The 19,419-nt window shown below is 41.6% G+C and overlaps 2 protein-coding genes across 3 annotated transcripts in view; one reads left to right on the forward strand and one right to left on the reverse strand.

The window, feature by feature from the left end:
- Positions 1–660: 660 nt before the first annotated feature.
- On the reverse strand, positions 661–7,618 carry nudt6 (nudix (nucleoside diphosphate linked moiety X)-type motif 6). 2 transcript variants are annotated; one of them, XM_026357457.1, is made up of 5 exons: positions 7,305–7,618; positions 6,203–6,406; positions 3,775–3,830; positions 1,468–1,522; positions 661–1,077 (listed from the first exon to the last, which is right to left on the reverse strand). In XM_026357457.1, exons 1-5 carry the CDS (start codon positions 7,531–7,533, stop codon positions 695–697), a joined length of 927 nt encoding a protein of 308 aa, XP_026213242.1. In that variant the 5' UTR covers positions 7,534–7,618; the 3' UTR covers positions 661–694. The 2 variants fall into 2 exon arrangements, with proteins under 2 accessions (XP_026213242.1, XP_026213241.1); XM_026357456.1 differs by having other exon boundaries at positions 7,281–7,618.
- A 398-nt stretch (positions 7,619–8,016) lies between these two features.
- Positions 8,017–19,419, forward strand: part of spata5 (spermatogenesis associated 5) — an 87,430-nt gene continuing 76,027 nt past the window's right edge. The window contains exons 1-10 of the mRNA XM_026356999.1: positions 8,017–8,324; positions 9,413–9,537; positions 9,753–9,910; positions 10,466–10,524; positions 10,757–11,413; positions 11,504–11,633; positions 11,803–11,859; positions 12,046–12,169; positions 13,292–13,393; positions 13,650–13,803. Of these exons, the coding sequence (XP_026212784.1) occupies positions 8,150–8,324; positions 9,413–9,537; positions 9,753–9,910; positions 10,466–10,524; positions 10,757–11,413; positions 11,504–11,633; positions 11,803–11,859; positions 12,046–12,169; positions 13,292–13,393; positions 13,650–13,803 (1,741 nt within the window). The 5' untranslated portion in view covers positions 8,017–8,149. The remainder of the gene's footprint in view (positions 8,325–9,412; positions 9,538–9,752; positions 9,911–10,465; positions 10,525–10,756; positions 11,414–11,503; positions 11,634–11,802; positions 11,860–12,045; positions 12,170–13,291; positions 13,394–13,649; positions 13,804–19,419) is intronic.

The following is a 19,419-nucleotide window of genomic DNA, read 5'->3' on the forward strand; positions in this document are numbered from 1 at the left end:
CAGCTGTTTAGTATAAGTCAGAGTTTAACAACAAAGAACCTATAAAAGGATGTCTCCTATATAATTAGGATTAAAAGAGCACCCTCAAATCTTAATTTAGTATAAATTAAAGATAAAAAAGGAGAATGGAGAGAACAAAGCAGCTGAACACACAGTTAACTGGTACATAGACATACATCATACATCAGATTTCATTCCCCATTTGTTCTTGCATAATTTGAGATTTTGTGCAACACTGCATGGCACTGAAACATCACGTATAAATCTAAGGTACTAGTGGTTGATAGGATTCAGTTCAGTGACAATTCAAAGGTAGTTATCTTGAGGAAAACAATATTAATATAAAGTTAAGATTAAGTTCAGATAAAACTAGTTTAACTCAACACTTTGATTGTTAAGTGAAAACGCAGCAGATCTCAGAACAAGTAGCTGCTCAAAGCTACTGCTGCCAAAGTTGTGGACCTCCAACATGGCTGCTCTGTGAGCCAGTTTCACAGGTACATAGAAGCACAACTCTGTACAAAGTGAATGTAGTTCACAGTCTACTGCACCAAGTCCCTTCAACAGTAACATTTAAAGTTGTGTGTGAACACTGCAAACATTCAATCTAGCTTAAATATAGTGATACTGACCTCTGTGTGTCAACTGAGTGAGGCATGATACTCCTCAACCTCATCAGGTTGATGATGTCGTGCTAGGATTTTAGTGTAGGAGGAAGCTGCCTGTGGTAGAGCTGGTAAAACATCCCCGAGTAGACGGCAGGTAGCTCCTCCATGGTGAGGTCGATCTCACCGAAGCCCTTCTCCAGGCCGTGAAGCAGCAGCCTGGCTACGCGCAAGGTGATGGGCGTGGTGTGGCTGGTCTCGGCCAGCTCAGTGAGGTCCAGCCACTCGCAGCGAAGACACTCCTGAGTGCAGAAGTTGATGTCGTAGGTGAGCGGCTTGAGGCGGCAGATGATGTACATGTCCGACATGCCAAAGGCGTTGGGGTGGTTGTGCTGCTGCCGGATGCTCAGCAGAGACTTGAACTCAGAGCGAATTCCAGTTTCCTCAAAGACTTCACGAACAGCCGTGGCCCCTGACAAGGATTCATTAAATTATATGTATACACTATATATGGAGGCATTCAATAGACCCTGGCAGAGGGAAATATATTCACGTTCCCTTTGCAGAGTCACCTTGTAGACTGTTTAGGATGAGTGACGAAGGGAACATCAATCTATCTTTTGTAAAGACATTTGACGCTGCTTTTTGAGTTGGATCTTGTAAGTAAAATTAAAGCTGCTTTATAAATTTAAGGATTCATTTGGAGAAACAGATTTAGTTCTTTGCATATATATTGTGCTCCTTATTTTGTATATTTCAAATGAATGTATATGTATCACCATGCATTATACTAAAACCTAATTGTTTTTAGCTAGATGTACTGTATTAGTTTCTTTTTTGCTCTGTTGAGCGTGACACTCACCAATATTTTCTCCTGGATCAGACAAACCACCGGGGAACTTCCAGGCATTCTTTGTCTGAAATTCAAGAGAAAATTTGACATTTAACAACAGGTGTGGTAAATGGCACTGCTGTAAATGTGTCTTGGAGTAATATCAATATGCACACTGCAAAGAAAATTACTTTTAAGTCTCGTATAACACTTATTTCTTCATGTTTGTGACAATATTTCAAAGTAAAACAATAACCATTATTCATCTTTAAAAAATGAGTGAGTAGTAGATCATACTTAGATTAACGTCTCACATTTTTACACTTGATGAAGTAAAGTGTGCATTTTCCAAAACTGTCTCACCACTTACTCTTGATATTTAATAACAGTATGCTGCTGGTTAAATTATGTCAGTGTTGTGTGTATATATATATTTTTGTAGTTACTTAAATGATTTTTTATGCTATGCTTGTTTTCAGAATGGCTTTTAAGTGTTAATTAAGCAGATCCTCTCTTTGTGAGGAACACAAATGCACTACAGCATTCATTTTCATGTATTGTCAGCAAAATGTATTATTTGTTATATTTTTGGAGTTGTTTTTAAAACGAGTTAGTAGAAAGAAATAAAGAGATGTTTTGGAACTCTAATGAGAGTTGTTTTTCAGGGGGACATTTATCATCCTCACAGAACTGTCAGAGCTAAATGTGAATATAATAATCCCAAAGATTTGCTGGAAGGACGCAAACTACTGGGAACAATTGTGTAATTGTCGCTGGACGAAGCGTACGTTTCTTACCATTACGTCATTCAGTCCACGGGGATCTGTCAGTTGTCTTTTTTAAGGATGGATGCATTATGAAAGCAATAATGTCCTGGTTCCTTTACAGGAAGTTCATAACCCTTCGTGAGGTCTGAACTGGCTCGGTCTGCCAGAGACGCGCGACTGCCAAGGGCCAGACTGTTACTGTATAAAGCCCGTTTCCCGTAAACAGCTTCATGGGGAGGAGGATAAGGGGAAGAGATAAAACACTACCCATATTTCCAGGCAGCTAAGTGTTTCACTCTGCTTCTGGACAACAGCCATCGAGATACATTATACCCCCTCAGGACCCCCGGCTGGGACACTGCTCCAATGAAAGGTCAGCAAGGAGGCCTGTTTAAATTGTGTGAATCGTAGTGGGAAGTGTATTTGTCATAAGATCCTTTTATTACAGTAATAACATGTCCCTCAAACTTTTGTTGTACTGAGACTGGTGAGAAACGAGTGAACAAAATTAGTGTTGTGTGATTTAAACTGCTTTATTAAATGAACATTACACGTTCTGAGTACCAGTTTTTGGTGGCTGCTGTCCAAGGTAAAAGAAAATACATAGATTTATATCAATGGCAGAGAGACTGAGGAAATATTTATTTTGCAATTCAGGAGACAATCTGCGACTTGGTTAAGATAAACAATACAAAACAAACTATTTCCAGCAAACACTTCAAATATGATCTTCCTCAGCCTCTTTTTTTTGCCAGTTTATGTTTCTCGTTTACAATAATTATTCCTATTTTGTGTGAAACAGATTCATACTAAGCTCTTTAGTTGTTGTTTTTTTCATATTATCTATGAAAGTATAAAATGTTTGGTAATTAGTTTATCAAAATTAGGAGAGAGTGAAAACCCAGATGTGCGGTTTCCACACTCGGGGCCTGTTCGTACGGGTTCACTTACCTGACACCTCTAAAAGAATTCTTGTTTTCCAAACGGCTGCATCATTGTGTAATCACACTTTTAAATGGTAGCAACCTCCTCCTGGCTGAGTGCAAACAAATCTGTGCGGAAAGGCTTTAAAAGAGGCTTGTTGTCAGCGAACCCAGACCCCGAACATGAGCACTACAACAGGGCTCTGTGAGAGCGGACGCAGCAGAAACACACGCTCTCCAAGTTGTTTGAGTGCATTCAGCTCATGTAAACACAGTTTGCTTGAGGTCAGCTAATGTTGTGTGGACGGGACGGGGGAGCGGGCTGAATGCCTGAGAGGATTTTCACCTATGTTTGGATCAACAGAGGCGACATACAAGTCACTAAATAAACACAACTAATCACTGACATTTTAGCAGCAGCTTCAGAACTGATGGTTAATTTTCCCCATGAAGACAGAAGGATCAGTGACGGATAATTTGTCCAACAGATGTCGCTTCACATGCTCGAGGAAACCAAAAACTGAACTTTCACTCATCACAACTCTCATTAGAGTCAACAGCAGCAAAAGATTCTGTTTTATTTACTACATTTAATGTTTTATATCAATTCAATTTAATTAGTGTAATAAGGGTTTTTACACTTTTACCTTGTTTCTGTCTTGGACAACCAGAACTTTTCCTCTGGACTCATCAACTACTGCACCTGAACAGAACGAAAACCAAAAAACAGACACTTCAATAATCACACAAGCACCTTAATCACTGGAACGTTTGCCTAACTCTGTCTTACAGTTAATTATCTGACTCAAAGTTAATTATTAGGTTTGACACAACAGGAAAAAGCCTCATGTCAGACCTCAGACAACACAACAGCTGCTTGGTCCATTTAATGTCTCATAACACGTCTCTGCAGGTGAAGAACGATCAGGTTTACAGACAAACCAGTCAGATAAAGGAGAATAAAACAGTTGGGCTCCTTCCCCATAATTTAAGAATCTAGGTTGACACCAGTCTGACCCCGACTCGGTGACTTGGTTATACTGAGGATTTAAAATTAACCCGACAATGATTCATTATTTGTGGCCGCCTGAGGGCAGCAGAAACAAGCTGTAAAGTCAACACTTGACTTTGGAGGTGTCCAACCAGTCAGTGAATTTAGTCTGAGTACATTTAATCTCTGTTATGTTGACTGTTGGAAATATCTGATGCTTCAGTAGCTAAACGCTCCACCTGTGTTCACCGGGTAGATGCTGGTGAGGTGTTATATGTAACATGGTGAACAGTGATGATGGAGGTGGTCGGAGTAGATTAAATACGTTTATAGGGAGTTTTCTGCTTTGAGTCTACACAGACTCTGAGTGACTCAGCTGTCCTTGTGAATGATGTGGACATCCCACTTCAGCATTTAACATTTTTCTCTACTGTTTGAGCACATTTTTTTCAGCAAATAGTGACTAAGAGGGGCAGCTATTTACTGCCCGGCAGCTCAGGAGGAGGATGAAGAGGAGGGAAAACAGGCCACTCTCCTTTCCGGTGCCTCCGTCTGACCGACCGGGACGGGCCTCCTTAAATGAATGTCACAGATGCATGAAGAGGGATGGGTTGTCTGAATAGCCTGACTTGGACTTCCAAGTGGAAATTGATGTCATCCCCAATCTCTGTGCCATATGGCACTTCACAGGAGGAGAACTGTTTGCTGCCAAAGGAGGCTATCATTATGTAGACTTCAGGCCAGGAAACAAACTGCTCAACAGGAGCAGCAGAAGAAACTGGACATTATGAGACAATTATGAGAAAGCACGAGGGCTGCGAGTTATTTTACTTTATGTTGGGTTAGTGGATTTGATGTCTCTTCATATTTCTCCTGTTTCACTACAATAACTACAGGTTATTAAAAACAGCACTTAGAGAGAGATTACAGCTTAGATTAGTGTCAGAATCAGGCCTGGTAGGTTTATGTTTTACACAGTAAGGTGGGCAGGAGGCTTTGAAAGAAAGAACCAAGCGTAGTTATTAACGGTTCCATGAATCATCGCGTGTTCCACTGAACCAAACCTGCCAAAGAGAATTCTCCTTATTTTCATTCTTGTTATGTTTCTTTGATGGGCAGCTTACTCCGTCTGTGTTTGGGCAGACGCAGGATATTTATATAGATACGGCTCTGCTGCTGACCCTGAGAGGTCAGAGGTCAGATAGAATGGGTGGTGTTTCCTGTTTAAGAACAGAGTATTAGTGACCTTCTACCTACTGTGACTGTTCTGTACTGTTATCGAGGGCGAATGTACAACCAGTGCTCCTCGTCTCCTAGAATGTGAATATCTTACTGTGGGTAAGGTGACGTGAGACCATGGGTCACGCCATAACTGGGGAAAAATGCAATGTGGGAACATAACTGAACTTTCTGAACCCCCTCCCTGACTGAAGGATGCTCTGGACATGTTCTGACATGACACCGTTTGAAAAAGGTCTTAATGACACTCTGCCCTCTGCTGGACCATCAGAACCATAACACACAACATCAGCTCTCATCACGTCGGTGATGTGGGTCAGAGTTGAAAAATCAAACAGCCCGAACGACCAACATGAGGCTCACACCGCTTCTATTTTTACTTCTATTTAAGTGTCTGTTGAGCAACAGGTTAATCAGTTCAAGTTGGTTAAATGTTGCATCATGTTTTTCACTTGGCTGTAATGTTTTTGTGTTTGCTTTATAATCCTCACAGACACAGATGATTATAACTTGTTGTTTAGTTTAACTGAAGATTTGTAGCTTTAACTCGTCTGTTTTAATACTGAAGAATGCTTGAACACAGACAGATCATTTACTTCTACTTTCCAGCTCAAGATAAAACCTCTCAGTGTAAGAGCTGCCTGTTCTTGCACATTAAAAAACTAAATATAGTATTGGTGGTTATGATTGTGGTTGTGTTGTGTGCTGCACAAGAATTCCAACATGCATGTTCAGCTGCATCTGTGCAAATAAAGTTCTTGGCTTCTGTGAGAGCTAGTTGAGAGGTACTAAAATTATTTTGTCAAACAACTGCTTCCCAAGTCCATAATGAACTTCTAGGCTACCTGCCACTCCAACTTGGTGAGTTGCAAACCCCGGCAGTCGGCTTTGCCCTTCTCCCAGCCAGAGCGCCAACACAGCGTGGTCGTGTTTGGCGTGGTGAAACTGGAATCCGTGAAAAGAGGCGGCGGCAGCGCATCGACTCAGAGAGATGGGCACTCGAAGCCACACTGCTACTTTCTGCTCTGCTTTCCACTGGACCAAAGAATCTGTCGAGTCAGAAATCAGATATTAACAAGTACCCACAACATTTTATCAGTTTTATCCATCGCAAACAGGAAATATGTGGAATGTAGGGTGTAATTGAAAGCTGGTTTTAAATTAGCCCCTTAATTAGACTAGAGAGAGACTGAATACTTTAAAAGATAAGAGAGAAAATAAAAAAACAACAGACTCAGTTTGAATAAGAATAAAATAGAATAGCCTTTATTGTCATTGTACATCATGTATACAATGACAATAAACAACCATCCTAAATAAAGAAGCTGTTAAATGTAATTAATTGTAGCCAATAATTTATGTTTTCAGTAATTTTAATACACATCCAAACCCTGATCACCTTATTTAATTTAACACTATTAACACAGTTTAGTTTAAACAGGTCTGTGTATTGTGCATTTCTAAGTTTGTCTGTTTGACAACAAACACACAGTAAACATATCGGTATTATAATGCAACTTCTTATTTAGGTACTGTGCTGAAATGATTGAATAATAGAAATTATACAACTGGATTCTAAGTTTTGATGGATTCATGCGTGCACATCAGAGGTGGATTCACAATAATACATCATGATTCATGATAAATCAATCATTTCTTTAGTTTAGCATGAATCTTCTGAATCTGCAGTTGAAGTATTATCGAACACTGATGGTGGAGTAAAAAGTGTAAAGTGATGTTTAATGGAAGCAGCTGTTCTTCAGTAGCCTGAGGTTTCTCTTCCACACCCTGGGTGCGTCTCAGTGACTCGGGATGACCTCTTATGGTGCAGCCACACTGGCTCCTATCCCACCTCACAGGTCACTGACCCACTGCTCAGGGGTTAAAGCAGGGTCACAGGAACCGGATTCTAAGGCAGCATACCTCGCAGTAATCTGCTGAACGCACTTTCGCTGATGTCCTCTGGTAGACCAGTGTCCGCCAGGTTCACCGTCACTCCCCCGAATCGGTCCTCGGTCCCCGTTAAACCCGTCCCGTCCTCCGTCCTGTGCAACTGGCAGCGAGCTGCTGTGCGTGACCACGCACGGACAGTTGTGCGTGCGGGAAAAGACGCGTGGCCACAAAACCTTCCTCTCAGCAGCGGTAACAGTTTGGAAAGTGAAGCACAGGTCGCCATGACGCGGCTCTCTCGTAAACAACCGGTTAACGGGAAAACTCCGTTTGCAGCCGGCTGCTGCAAACTTCCGGTAACGTAACACTCCGTCCTGGAAGTTGCGTAATACCGTAATGCTCTGATGAAACAACGATCTCAAGCAAGCTGACAAATGTAGATTAACAGCGTAAAACAAAGAGAAAACACAGCGTTTGGCTTATTAGATACACGACGAAGCGATTATTGCGGTTTAGTAATTGTTTATATGGTTTTACTGACATTAAATAACCTGTTTTTACTTCACGACAACAAAGAAAACCTTAAATTGTGCGATTTTTCTATAGAAATTGGCGTAACATTTTATCGATGAAAGATTGCTTCCAGGATGTTATAGGCAATAATTCAATAATACTAAACATCTAATTTCTTTGTTAACGAACATACTAAATAAATACACCGACATGTTTTTGAATGCATTAACAGCATTATTATAAAATATGACAACTTCCGGCACGACACTTCAGAACGCGAGGGTTTACGGTAAAGGGGGCGGGGTCAAATCTCAACCAGGAAGTTTACAACACCGCTCCGTGTTTACACATGTTAGCACTTTCACGTGGAGAAGATTTCCCCTGTTAACATGTCTTCAAAGAAGAATAAAGGCAAATCGAAAAAAGGGAGTGATGGAGATAGTTCTCTCGTGTTGAAGGAGGGATCCAGTGACTCCTCAAGTCTGCAAACATCTGGCCACGACGGGGGAAACAGCAAAAGTCCAAACGGCAACTCATTCACTGTCATTGATTTCATTGAGAAAGGTAAAAAGAAATGAGGCATGAATCTAAACGTTTTAACATTCATGACACAGAAATCACTTTCAGTGTGTGCAGATGTGTGGATTTCCCCCAGTGCCTGTTGCACTCGGTGCTGCTGCAGTTTTTATATCCCAAAGACCAACTTTGGAATATGTTTGCTTTATTTGCCTCATTCAGATTTGTTCAATTATGCACTGACCAGTACAGTGACCCATCAGTCAGACCCATATTAAAGCACCGTTGTGTTTTTAAACAGTTTCCCACAATCACAGCCTGCAAACCCTCGTTCATATCAGTTTACTTCAAGTTCTGAGATATTTGTTTGACAGTCTTACATGTTGAGGATGTTTAGGAAGCTCTACCCACAGATTGAATCATATTAAGATTCACTAACGTTCAGGACAGAGGACTGTGGAGGACCTTCCCACCCAAAAACCTTCTTGAAGTAGTTTGTGGTGGATTATATCCTGTTGTTGAAGTCTGCCTCTTTTCACCTTCACTGTCTTGAAACACTTAATTAGATTTTTATTCACAATTTAATGAAACCTACTAGGATTCATCCCCGTGTCTGCAGTGTGTCCTGTCACACAACTCTAAAGCAGAATAGTTTAACCTCTATTGCTTAACAGTTGCCCAAAGAGCTGCAGCCTTGATTTTCCAAACTATTGTACAAGATGAAAACATTCAAAGTAACAGTGCATTAACATTAGTGGTGATTTCTACGGTGCTGCAGTTATTTAATTTAACTAAAAACTGTACGTTAATATGGGAAATATTCACAGCAGGTATTAGACTGCACACCTGACTGTTTCTTTAGCACAAACAGAACGACACCATACATGTAAACAGGTCAGTTTTGTTCATAATTAGCTGTATTTAGTCACCTTACAGCACATTCCCATTATTCAAGGTTAGCATCAAAAGTTACCATTTGATTGCATTGACACAGGTTTGTAAAAGTTGAACAGTCGTTTTAGTTTTGGCTTGGTTTCCTGTCACAGCTGTGGAAAAGTTCAAACTTTGTTTACTTCAATGAAGGTTTGAAACATGTTTTTAACATTAACTGATTTCACATCATATTTTTCTCGCAGCTGATGACAAAACACCCAAAAGCTGCAGATTGACTTTAGCCCAACTCAGTCTGAATTCAATGAAGTCAGTCGGTGCAAGCATTGGGAGACCAGTTCTGCTCTCAAGTCGCACAGGACGTCAGGAGGTAACCTCTTCTCTCCTCTCCTCTTCTCTCCTCTCCTCCTCTCCTCTCCTCTCCTCTCCTCTCCTCTCCTCTCTCTCTCTCTCCTCTCCTCTTCTCTCCTCTTCTCTTCTCTTCTCTTCCTCCACTAACTAACATAACGATTGCGATCTGAATTAATTCACTCATCATACACCTGTTTACTCATCATACACCTGTTTTCTTCTGGGCTCCGTCAGGTGTGTCTCGGGTGGCCTGTGGCCTCCTTTCCCGGTGGTAAAGTTGGTCTTCAGAAATGTGCCCAAAACAACCTGAGAGTGAAGTCAGGCGATCAAGTGACGCTGCAATCTGTAACCGGCCCTGTGCTTCAGGCTGAAGAGGTGGTTTTATTTAACAGGTGAGGATAATTCGCTTCTCTTTATCACAGATAAGAGATAACACTTTATAGTAACCCACAGTATTTTTTCATTATTGCTGGATGCACTTTCTGTTTTAGTAACAAACTTTGTAACGTCAAACTTTTCTTATTATAACAAGATAAATTCATTATTTCCTACAAAATCATTCTAATACATATGAAAACATTTAGTTCTAAAACAAAACAAAACAAACCAAAGACCTGTTTACAGACTGGCTCTGTGGTATTAGTTCATCTTTATGTTGTTTTCAAATAAATGCTGCCACCTGCTGGTTCTCTTTGGGAACTACAGTATAATTGTCAGTAGTCAGTATACTGGATATCATCTACATTTAATTCAAGTTAATTAATTAAAAATAATTATCATATCATTCCTATTGTAGATGATTGAATGGTGTAAAGAGATATTTGTTCATATTTTTGAGGGACTCTCCTGGATGTATAGATTCCTTTATGTTATTATGATGTTATAAATTGATTAAAACATAACAATGTATTTAAAGTTTACTCAACACGCACTTGACTTGAATTCAGGTCAAAAGACAACACGCTTCAGACAGACGAGTTCAAGAACTTCTTCCTGAGATCTTTGGGTAAGTCACTGACAGTATGTCTCTATGTTGCTGCTTAATTTTACATTATACTGTTTTCTTGCAGCAAATACTTGTTTACTTTACTCCACTGTGCACAAAAGATACAAATAATTTCATTTTGGATTATTCTTCATTTACTCCTTTGTTACTGACCCGACCTGCTTCCTCCATCTGCAGTTTTTTTGAATTCTTATTATTTAATTTTAATCACTCCTTGTTTGCCTTGTGTCAGTCGGGAACATCGTTCTGCCAGGAAACGTCCTCTCGCTGAACTACTTTGGCCGATCGTGCAGTCTCAGGGTCGAGAGCGTGAGAGGGGAGGATGGCATCACCCTTGAGAGACCAGCTCCTCCCCCAGGACTGGGTCCTGACACAGAGGAGTCCTCTGTGATGAACTCCGTGCTGGACTCCACATCAACTGACCTCTCCCTGCAGCTCAGCTTACTCACTGTGGATGACGCCAATGCTGAGGAGTCACCAGGCACCCCTGGAGAGCCAGGTCCTGCAGTAAGCACCCCACGCCGGCCAATCCAGCTCCCCTCTCTCTCCTCTACCCCAGCTCCATGCAGCCCTTCCTACATCACCCAGAATCCTCCTGTGGGGTCAGTGGAGGATCCTGTCAGTCAGGAGAGCATGCTCAGCTCAGAGCAGGCGGGGAAAGAGCTCACAGCTCCACCTGGTGGCGTACTGAGTACTGACACCTTCTACTGCCTCTCCTGCTCCACTAAAGTCAGTTTCAGAGACAGAGCGGAGCAGGAGGATCCAGAGTCAGAAGCTAAAAGTTCAAAGGTCACATACAGCATGATTGGTGGGCTCAGCAGCCAGTTGGATGTCATCAGAGAGACCATCGAGCTTCCTCTGAAACACCCAGAGCTGTTCTCCAACTATGGTGAAAAAATACGAAAACTCAAAAACGTCTGTAAAGAATCAGTTTGAATATTATTTGTTCTTCAGTTGTTACAAGTAGTTTTCTGCGCAGGGATCCCACCTCCCCGAGGAGTGCTTCTGTATGGTCCCCCAGGCACGGGGAAGACTATGATTGGACGAGCCATTGCCAGTGAGGTCGGGGCTCACATGATAGTGATCAATGGCCCAGAGATCATGAGCAAGTATGACGACATCTGTCAAAAACCTCACAGCACAGTTTTCCCCATTATAATATAACATGTGAATGAATTCTACTTTGACAGTTTAACAGTTCTCACCATCATACAGCATGTTATCGGAAACCAAAGATGAAATAGTAGTTTTTAAATTAGTCTGTTTACATTTCTGCAGATTCTACGGAGAAACAGAAGCACGGTTGAGACAGATATTCACTGAAGCCTCTCAGAGGTAAACTCTGCCTCAATATCTTTTAATGTGTTTATTTAGGTTTTTTATATGTAGATGATGATGAGTTGTTTGGTTAAATTGTTTTTGTGAATTAAAAAACCTTCGCAGTGCACATGAAACCATCACATTAGCAGGACAAGACAAATATTTATGTGCTTAACGATGGTGTTGAACTCTGTTTGTTAGGCAACCTGCAATAATCTTCATTGATGAACTCGATGCTTTGTGCCCAAAACGAGATGGTGCTCAGAATGAGGTGGAGAAACGAGTGGTTGCTTCTCTCCTGACTCTGATGGACGGGATTGGTTCAGTAAGTGTCTCTACTCTTCTAATTAGTGTATTCTATCTCACAGAGGTTTGTTTTTTACAACACGATCTGTCCTCACAGCAGCTGCTTGTCTCGTCTTTATTTCATCAACTAACATCAGTTTGGTTAATGCAGACTTTTGACCTCTGAGTGTGACTTTGTGCATCACAGCGTGGCTCTGTCAGGATATGTCCTCAGTGAGAATGCAGATTGTCATGCAAAAACCATCTCTGCATGCTGGACACCCTTCAGACACTGTGAGTTGTATCTCAGGGGTGTCATTTGTCCACTGCACACTGTTTGAGAGTCTGATGAGAAAAAAGAAGACTGCCCCCACACACAGCGAATAGGAGCCTGGGAAAGAAATCACCTAATGTGGCCATGGCCTGCCAATTTACTATAACTTTATCAGCAAAGTACTACTCCATGTCCCCAGTTTGGATCTGGGATGTTCCACAGATAAACCAACTCCCTGCCTTCCACCAGTGTCTTTTCCAGACCAGGGGTTCCAAGGTCTTTGGCAGATTGGTTTGTGGAATGTGGAGAAAACACTTAGTGCTCGTCAGCATTATAGCTTACACTGTAATTAATCTGTTTCAATTGTCCCCGTGCTATCAAAAGGTGGAAAGGAAATATTTCTCATCTTGCAGGCAGACCACCCAAGGAAACACAAATTAGTTCAAGTTTAGCATCAAACATGGTCAAGAATTCTCTGAGGTTTCACATATGAATCACTGAAAACCAGTGGGATGGAATCACAAATGTGTGGTCATGAAGTCACTGTGTACACGAGGCTGGAAATTAGCATACCAAGTGCCTGGAAATTAGAAATGGATGACTCAAAAGCAACAGTTTGCACAACATTAGTTGTTTATAATCTCAGTTAGCACAGCGCCGAGAGGGAAAACAGCTCAACAAGTACACAGACAACACACAGAAAAATGACCACGATGACGAGAGAATACTAGTAACGTAAAGTCATAAAGTCGTTACTCGTATCGAGTGCCGTAGACGCTGGACAGTGTGTACATGTAGAATTAGAAAAGTGAGCACAGTAACAGGCAAAACGGATTTAAGCCTGAAATGTGTTTCAGGGTTCATCTAGTGTCTGTGTTGTGTTTCCAGGAGGGTCACTCAGGTCAGCTGTTGGTTCTGGGGGCCACAAACCGGCCCCATGCCCTCGATCCTGCTTTGCGTCGGCCAGGACGCTTTGACAAAGAGCTGGAGGTGGGTACTGTCCCATGTTTTCACAGGTTTCCTTTCTTACATCCACTTATGTTTTTATTCACCTTGATCAGTGTGATTTGGTAAAAAGTGTTGACTGAGTGTTTAAAATGTTCATATTTAAATGTATTTCTTTCATTGACCATTACTGAAAAAAATGTCATGAGCTGTGAAGTACCTACTACTCTGGTTCTTTAAAATGTTCCACCACAGTAAATTATGTGAGTACTTTATCGTTCTGTTAATTGAATTTTCACAGGTGGGTGTTCCTGGCGCAGCAGAGCGTGCAGATATTTTGCAGAAGCAGATGAGGTCGGTAAAGTGCAGTGCCACCACGGAGGAGCTGCTGCAGCTGGCAGACGCCGCTCACGGATATGTTGGAGCAGACCTCGCAGCTGTTTGCAAAGAAGCAGGCAAGTAAACGCTTTGATACTGTCACAAAGGAAGGTAAAGTGACATTATTAAACATACGTCCTAGTTGAAGGAGCCTGAACGTGAAGCGCAGTGTTTACATACTTTCCTTCTCTTCTCTTCTCAGTTTCAAATCAAAACATTTTTGATTATTATAGAATCTTCTTAGATTCCTGTCGCTCAGAAGGACGTGTCGCTATAGATTGCAATTAAGTTGTTAAGTTAAGTCTGTATCATAAAAATGCCTGAAAACCAACGAGCAGATCCACAGCTACTCGTAGCAGTTATGAAACATCTTTGCTTTGCATCACTTGCCTCTTTGCACTTCCCGAAACCAACATCATTTGGGAAACCAAAACAAAGTTGCACATGGCAGCCAGCCGAAAAATGTTCACTCACCATCTTTTAGTACTTTGGTTTGCCTCATGGGCGAAGGCATTCCACCAACAAACAAATGACATACAAATAACAGCTTTTAATTGAGCCTCAGCATTTTAGGTTTCATATTATTTTCCCTCTTGTGTTGACTCCACTCCTGCTCTGCTGCTTTGACCAAACCACAACTTCTACTGCCTTATTCCTTCCTAAATTAGATTTCACCAATTTTGTGAGATGTTTTCATGGACTCTCTGACATGCCAGCAGCCTCTTTGAACACTGAGGGTCAGAGCCATCCTTTGATATTTGCCAAAGAGGAAGTTGGGAGTTTCTGTGGTGTTCGGATCCCACTGAGAGAAACCACTGAAACCACCACTTGTTGTGAAATTCCTCTGCCCCCTCACCCCTAATGCCACAAACCAATCCACCTCACATCCTGAGGACAAACATATTGGCTTATGCATGTGTTTTTCTGCATCTGCTTCATTGTATGGATGTGTTTGTATGAGCACATGCACATTTGTTTTTCTGTGTGTGTGTGTGTGTGTGTGTGAGACCCCATACGCCTCCTGGGTGGTCCCAGCGCCTGGGGTATGTGGTCTATTGCATTTCCAGTTGAGGAGGGAGCTAGGGCTGCTGTGTGGAAGCAACTCTGGCGAGGAGCGCGATTTACTGTTCGCAGAGGGCCAGACGTGACTGGCAGTGTTTTCTGAGAAACCTCCTCGTGCCCCGGAGTGAGACAACAACCACCTCAACCCCGTTTGCCTCCCCCCAAAAATCTCGAAACCAGAATCACTACACAAACATTCGTGCTTCATTCTGTCTTTCTTTCTTCCTGTTTGCTTCTTAAGCCTTGAAGTAAAGTGCAAATAAAATCCCTGAGGTGAGACATACGGAGGAGAGCGATTCACTTTCCAAATAGTCTTCAGTCATATTTTTAACATGTTTTATTTTTACAACATGAATTGAGACCAGTAACTTTTTCAGTTTGTGCTTGGACAGATACCATACAGGAAGGTTTTTATAGCTTATTGGTAATGAGAGCACTGAGAGTGAACCACAAATGTAAGTTATGGGATGCAAAGGCTGAAGATACTGTAATAAGATGCTACAAACACATATAGACAGTTGGTCCCTTAGTGATTAAAGGTGTGAAGCAAAGATAAAAAGTTGCAAACAGGAGTTTCTGCTAAGTTTGTTTGTATGGAGTCTGATTTATGGGTAAGAATCCACCCTCACCAAGACCCCGCACCACCACTCGGTGCTTTGACACACACACACACACACACAGACACAGAGAGACACACAGTACACGCGCATGTACCCACAAGTTGATCTGTTTTTTCCTTCTCTGCTTGCATTGAAAGGAACTGTGCCGAAGAGGCACAGAAACACATCAAGTAGGAACTGCAGTTGTTTCCTTCTGCTGCTCAGGTAACAATGTGGGAATGTACAACCCGACCCAGCGCTTCCTGAAAAATAAAAATGGACTGGACGATGTAGCGTAGGCTGCGACACGCTAGGGTCACGCACAAGATCCCCCACCTTGCACAGCTGCAGAAAAGCATGCACACTTACACACTTATGTCCTCTGCTGAATTTTAGATCCATGCACAACAAAGCACTTTGTGGTGAGTTTTCATCCTTCCTGTTCAGATCAGTGAATGAGACTGGATCCGTTCTTCAGCTTCGGAGAAAACAGCAGACGACGAGGCCGTGTAGCTGTTTTCTGTGGGTGCACCATTTTCCCTCTGTGAGCGTGTTTGTGTGTGCAGAAGAAGAATGGATGGAAATCTTGATGTCATTAGGGAAGTTTTTGTTTGTCCACTCCAGAATTGTCCTGAACCCCAGAAAGAACTTCTTGACGACAGATGTGTTATATAATCAGCACTTAAATACAGTTGATCACAGATTGGGCAGTTTCATGTGTAATGTAATGCAAGAACACACTCATACCACATCTATTAAAGTCTGTTTCATCAAGGCCACCTCAAATCCCTTTAAGCCTCCAGTGAACACACTAATTATTAAGAAAATCCATGCTCTACATGATGTGCACTGACTGAAGGAATTCAGGTTGAATGGTGTAATCCTTTAAAGAAAGAAAGGATATTTAAACCTGGAGGGAAAACACAAGGATGTATCTTGTATTAAGAAGGCTCCAGCATGTTTACCTGATGGTTGTACACAAGAAAATGTAGGATATTATAGTACACAGGTTACTTACCTACTTTTTCCATTGAATGTATTATGAAGCAACAGTTTGTGACGGCTGAGAACTCAAGTCAGATCCAAAGTAAAGGTGGAATCTGCATTAAATATTGTAAAAAATTGACTTTAGTGGACTTTGGTCAGTGTTGGATCTAGTTAGTGATCCCAGTCATGCTGTATTAACATGTGAGGGCTGGCCTGTCTGTCTTACTGAGGGTTTGATGGAGGGTTGATATCAGTTCAACCTGTGTTCAGTGATCCAGGATATGGTTGAGTTGCTGAATAAGATTCAAGATGCTTTAATGTCGTAATGCAATGTTTTGCAACATGCATACATAAAAAAATAATGTAAGAACACAATAATAGAGATGGTAGAAATGAATCAAATTAGAATAATAAAGATCCAATAAAGCAAAAGATTAGAAATGTGAGTCTAGGAGATTCTAATGTTGTTCTTCTTAAGATTTGCGTGTCGTTGCATGGATCTGATGTGGGACACCACAGACACAAGTTTGCATATATACATTCAAGAGTCGAGTTGGACGTTGTGTAAGTGTGTTTCTGGGGAGCTGTGTGCAGTCACTGAGGCTAAGCTTGTTGCTGGGTGGTCAGTAAATCTCTCCAAATTGCAGCGTGGTCTGTTCAATGTCTTGTTTTCTGCTACATGTGTTAAATGCAAAGATGCACTTTGTGAGTGTTGAGGATTTTGAGTTGTTTAAATGCACCGTTGACAGAGCCGACAGCTGGGTTACAACAATGAAGCACTGACTACTTCTGCTGCTGATTGGTTAGTGACCTACTGTCCTCTCTTTTTGTTGTATTACAGTATTGTAGTATTGTTTGAGTATATATAATTTAAGATATCCATATTAGTATGATCACAGTTGATATCATAAGTGATTGATGATGTCATTGCTGTAGAAAAGATTGTTTGCAGTGGTACCAGTTGAATTCCAGCTGTGTAAGTCAGACACATTCAAACTGTGCTCTGCAGGTTATGTCGCTGCTCATTGTTGCAGAATAAAAGGTCGGTCTAAACCTGAACTGTTTTAATCCTACAGGAGAACCTCTAGTGGGCACATGTTGCATTGCTGAGGAGGAAAGTAGGTAAACTCTGTCACAACAGTTGAACCTCGGCCTTCATCAGACTTTACAGACACTCACTCTGAACTTCTTCCATCTCAGCCACTGTGTCTGAAGTGGACGTGGCTTTCATCATACGCTCTCACAGGTTGACAGATTAATGGACGCATTCAGGGGATCTGCTGGACTGTGTTAGTCACAGTAGAAAAATGTGCAGCCTGCACCGTGAGCTATTTCTAAGAGTTTGTTTCTGACAGTGTTTCTGTTGTATCTGATGTAGCTCCTTGTCAAGTCACTCTGACTGGACTTGATGTCACGTGTGTGTCGGCGTGCTCACTGTTACTGGATAGGCTGTTACAGATGGAGCCATTGTAGAAGTTTTATTGCTTGTCAGCTGCAGAACCGCAGTTGATCCAAATAGTGGAAATTCAGTGTAATGAAGGAGGTGCAAAGAACAGGTTGACGAGCTGTATCTGAAGTACAATATATAAAAAGCACAGACAGCCATTATTATTATATAAAGCACTTTATACATAGTATTATTCAAATATGTATGTTAAATGCTTGTTTGACTTTCTCTAGATAATTTTACCTTCTCAAGCCTCTAAGACGACATGAGTGAAACAGCCTGTGTGAGTCACACTATACTGATCTAACGCTCACAGCTCATGTCAACACTGAGGCCTAATCTGTGACTTAACTTACAGGGACACGCTGTTTCCTTTTGAGGGTAATAAGCAAACTGAGTTCGGATTTTACACAGAAGACAAAGCCACAGTTGGCTGCGAGTCTGTATATACAAGTATAGAAAATGAAAGACATTGGCGAATTAGGTGATGTGCTGATTTAAACAATAAAGACACAACCAGCTGAGAGTGTTGTATTTACAGGACGGTTTTCCACAGGATCCCTGAAAAGATTTCCTCCAGTTTAACCACACAGGCGCTGATTTCTTCTGATCTCTTTTCTCCAAATGTTGCATTGACCCCGTTCCCAGATCTGCACAGATGATACAAAACAGCTTTTCATAATGAATCCCTTTAGGTGTTTTGTGTGGTATTGGCAGCTATCATGTGGTCTTGCAGAGCCTCAGAGACTTTGGGCGTCTCTCTGTCATCCTGTTGCTGTTCAACTGATCCTGGTGCTAGCAGATGACTCATTTCCATAGTCTAAACAGTGCAAATTGTGTGTGTGTGTGCGCATTCTTGTTTGGTTTGTGCCACATCCGGACTCACTGTTTACAGGCCTCTCCAAACAGGGGAAGCCCATTGGAACAAAATGGACAAGTAAAATTGATTATGTGCAATAATAAACTCACAACTCTATACTGTGTCAGCTGAGAGCCCCAGTTTTCCTGGATTTGACAGCAAAGATCAGGCTCGATATTTAGCATCCACTTCTCCAACTTAGACGAGACGGCCTAAATGATTTACTTGGTAAATGTGCAAAGTGATTTGGCTAACGTGCTTGGTGAAAATCCCTCGAATGTAAACACTCAGTACTTGAACGTTTTTAACACAAACTATTGATCTAGTTGGCCGACAGATGCAGGAAATGAGGACTAGAGGTGACTCCTCTGGAGACGAGGACGGAGAACTGTGGCAAAAATGAGCCATGTTTTGTGCGTTTGACATAAATTCTGCAGTGGAAGACTAAATGGGCCAAACAGTGCTAAATGCCTGCTGATGTTTACAGCACGAGCCTTTCCTTATAAAGTGCTTTTCCCAAGTCGTCTCTCCTTTTAAAGACACTTCAGGAATTTCAGGACGGGTCACATAAATATCAGCCGGATTAGCATGTGACGTTTATTTGAGGCCTCTGTTTATAAAATACGGAAATGTGTTCCTTGTACTCCTAAATCCCAGCACTTACCTTTACTGGGTGACAGCTGCATGTGCGTGTGCCTGCACATGTTGTCTGCATGTTTGGAGTCGTGAGCATGTGTAT

The sequence above is a fragment of the Anabas testudineus genome, chromosome 10 (assembly GCF_900324465.2).
Source record: "Anabas testudineus chromosome 10, fAnaTes1.2, whole genome shotgun sequence".
Taxonomy (NCBI): domain Eukaryota; kingdom Metazoa; phylum Chordata; class Actinopteri; order Anabantiformes; family Anabantidae; genus Anabas; species Anabas testudineus.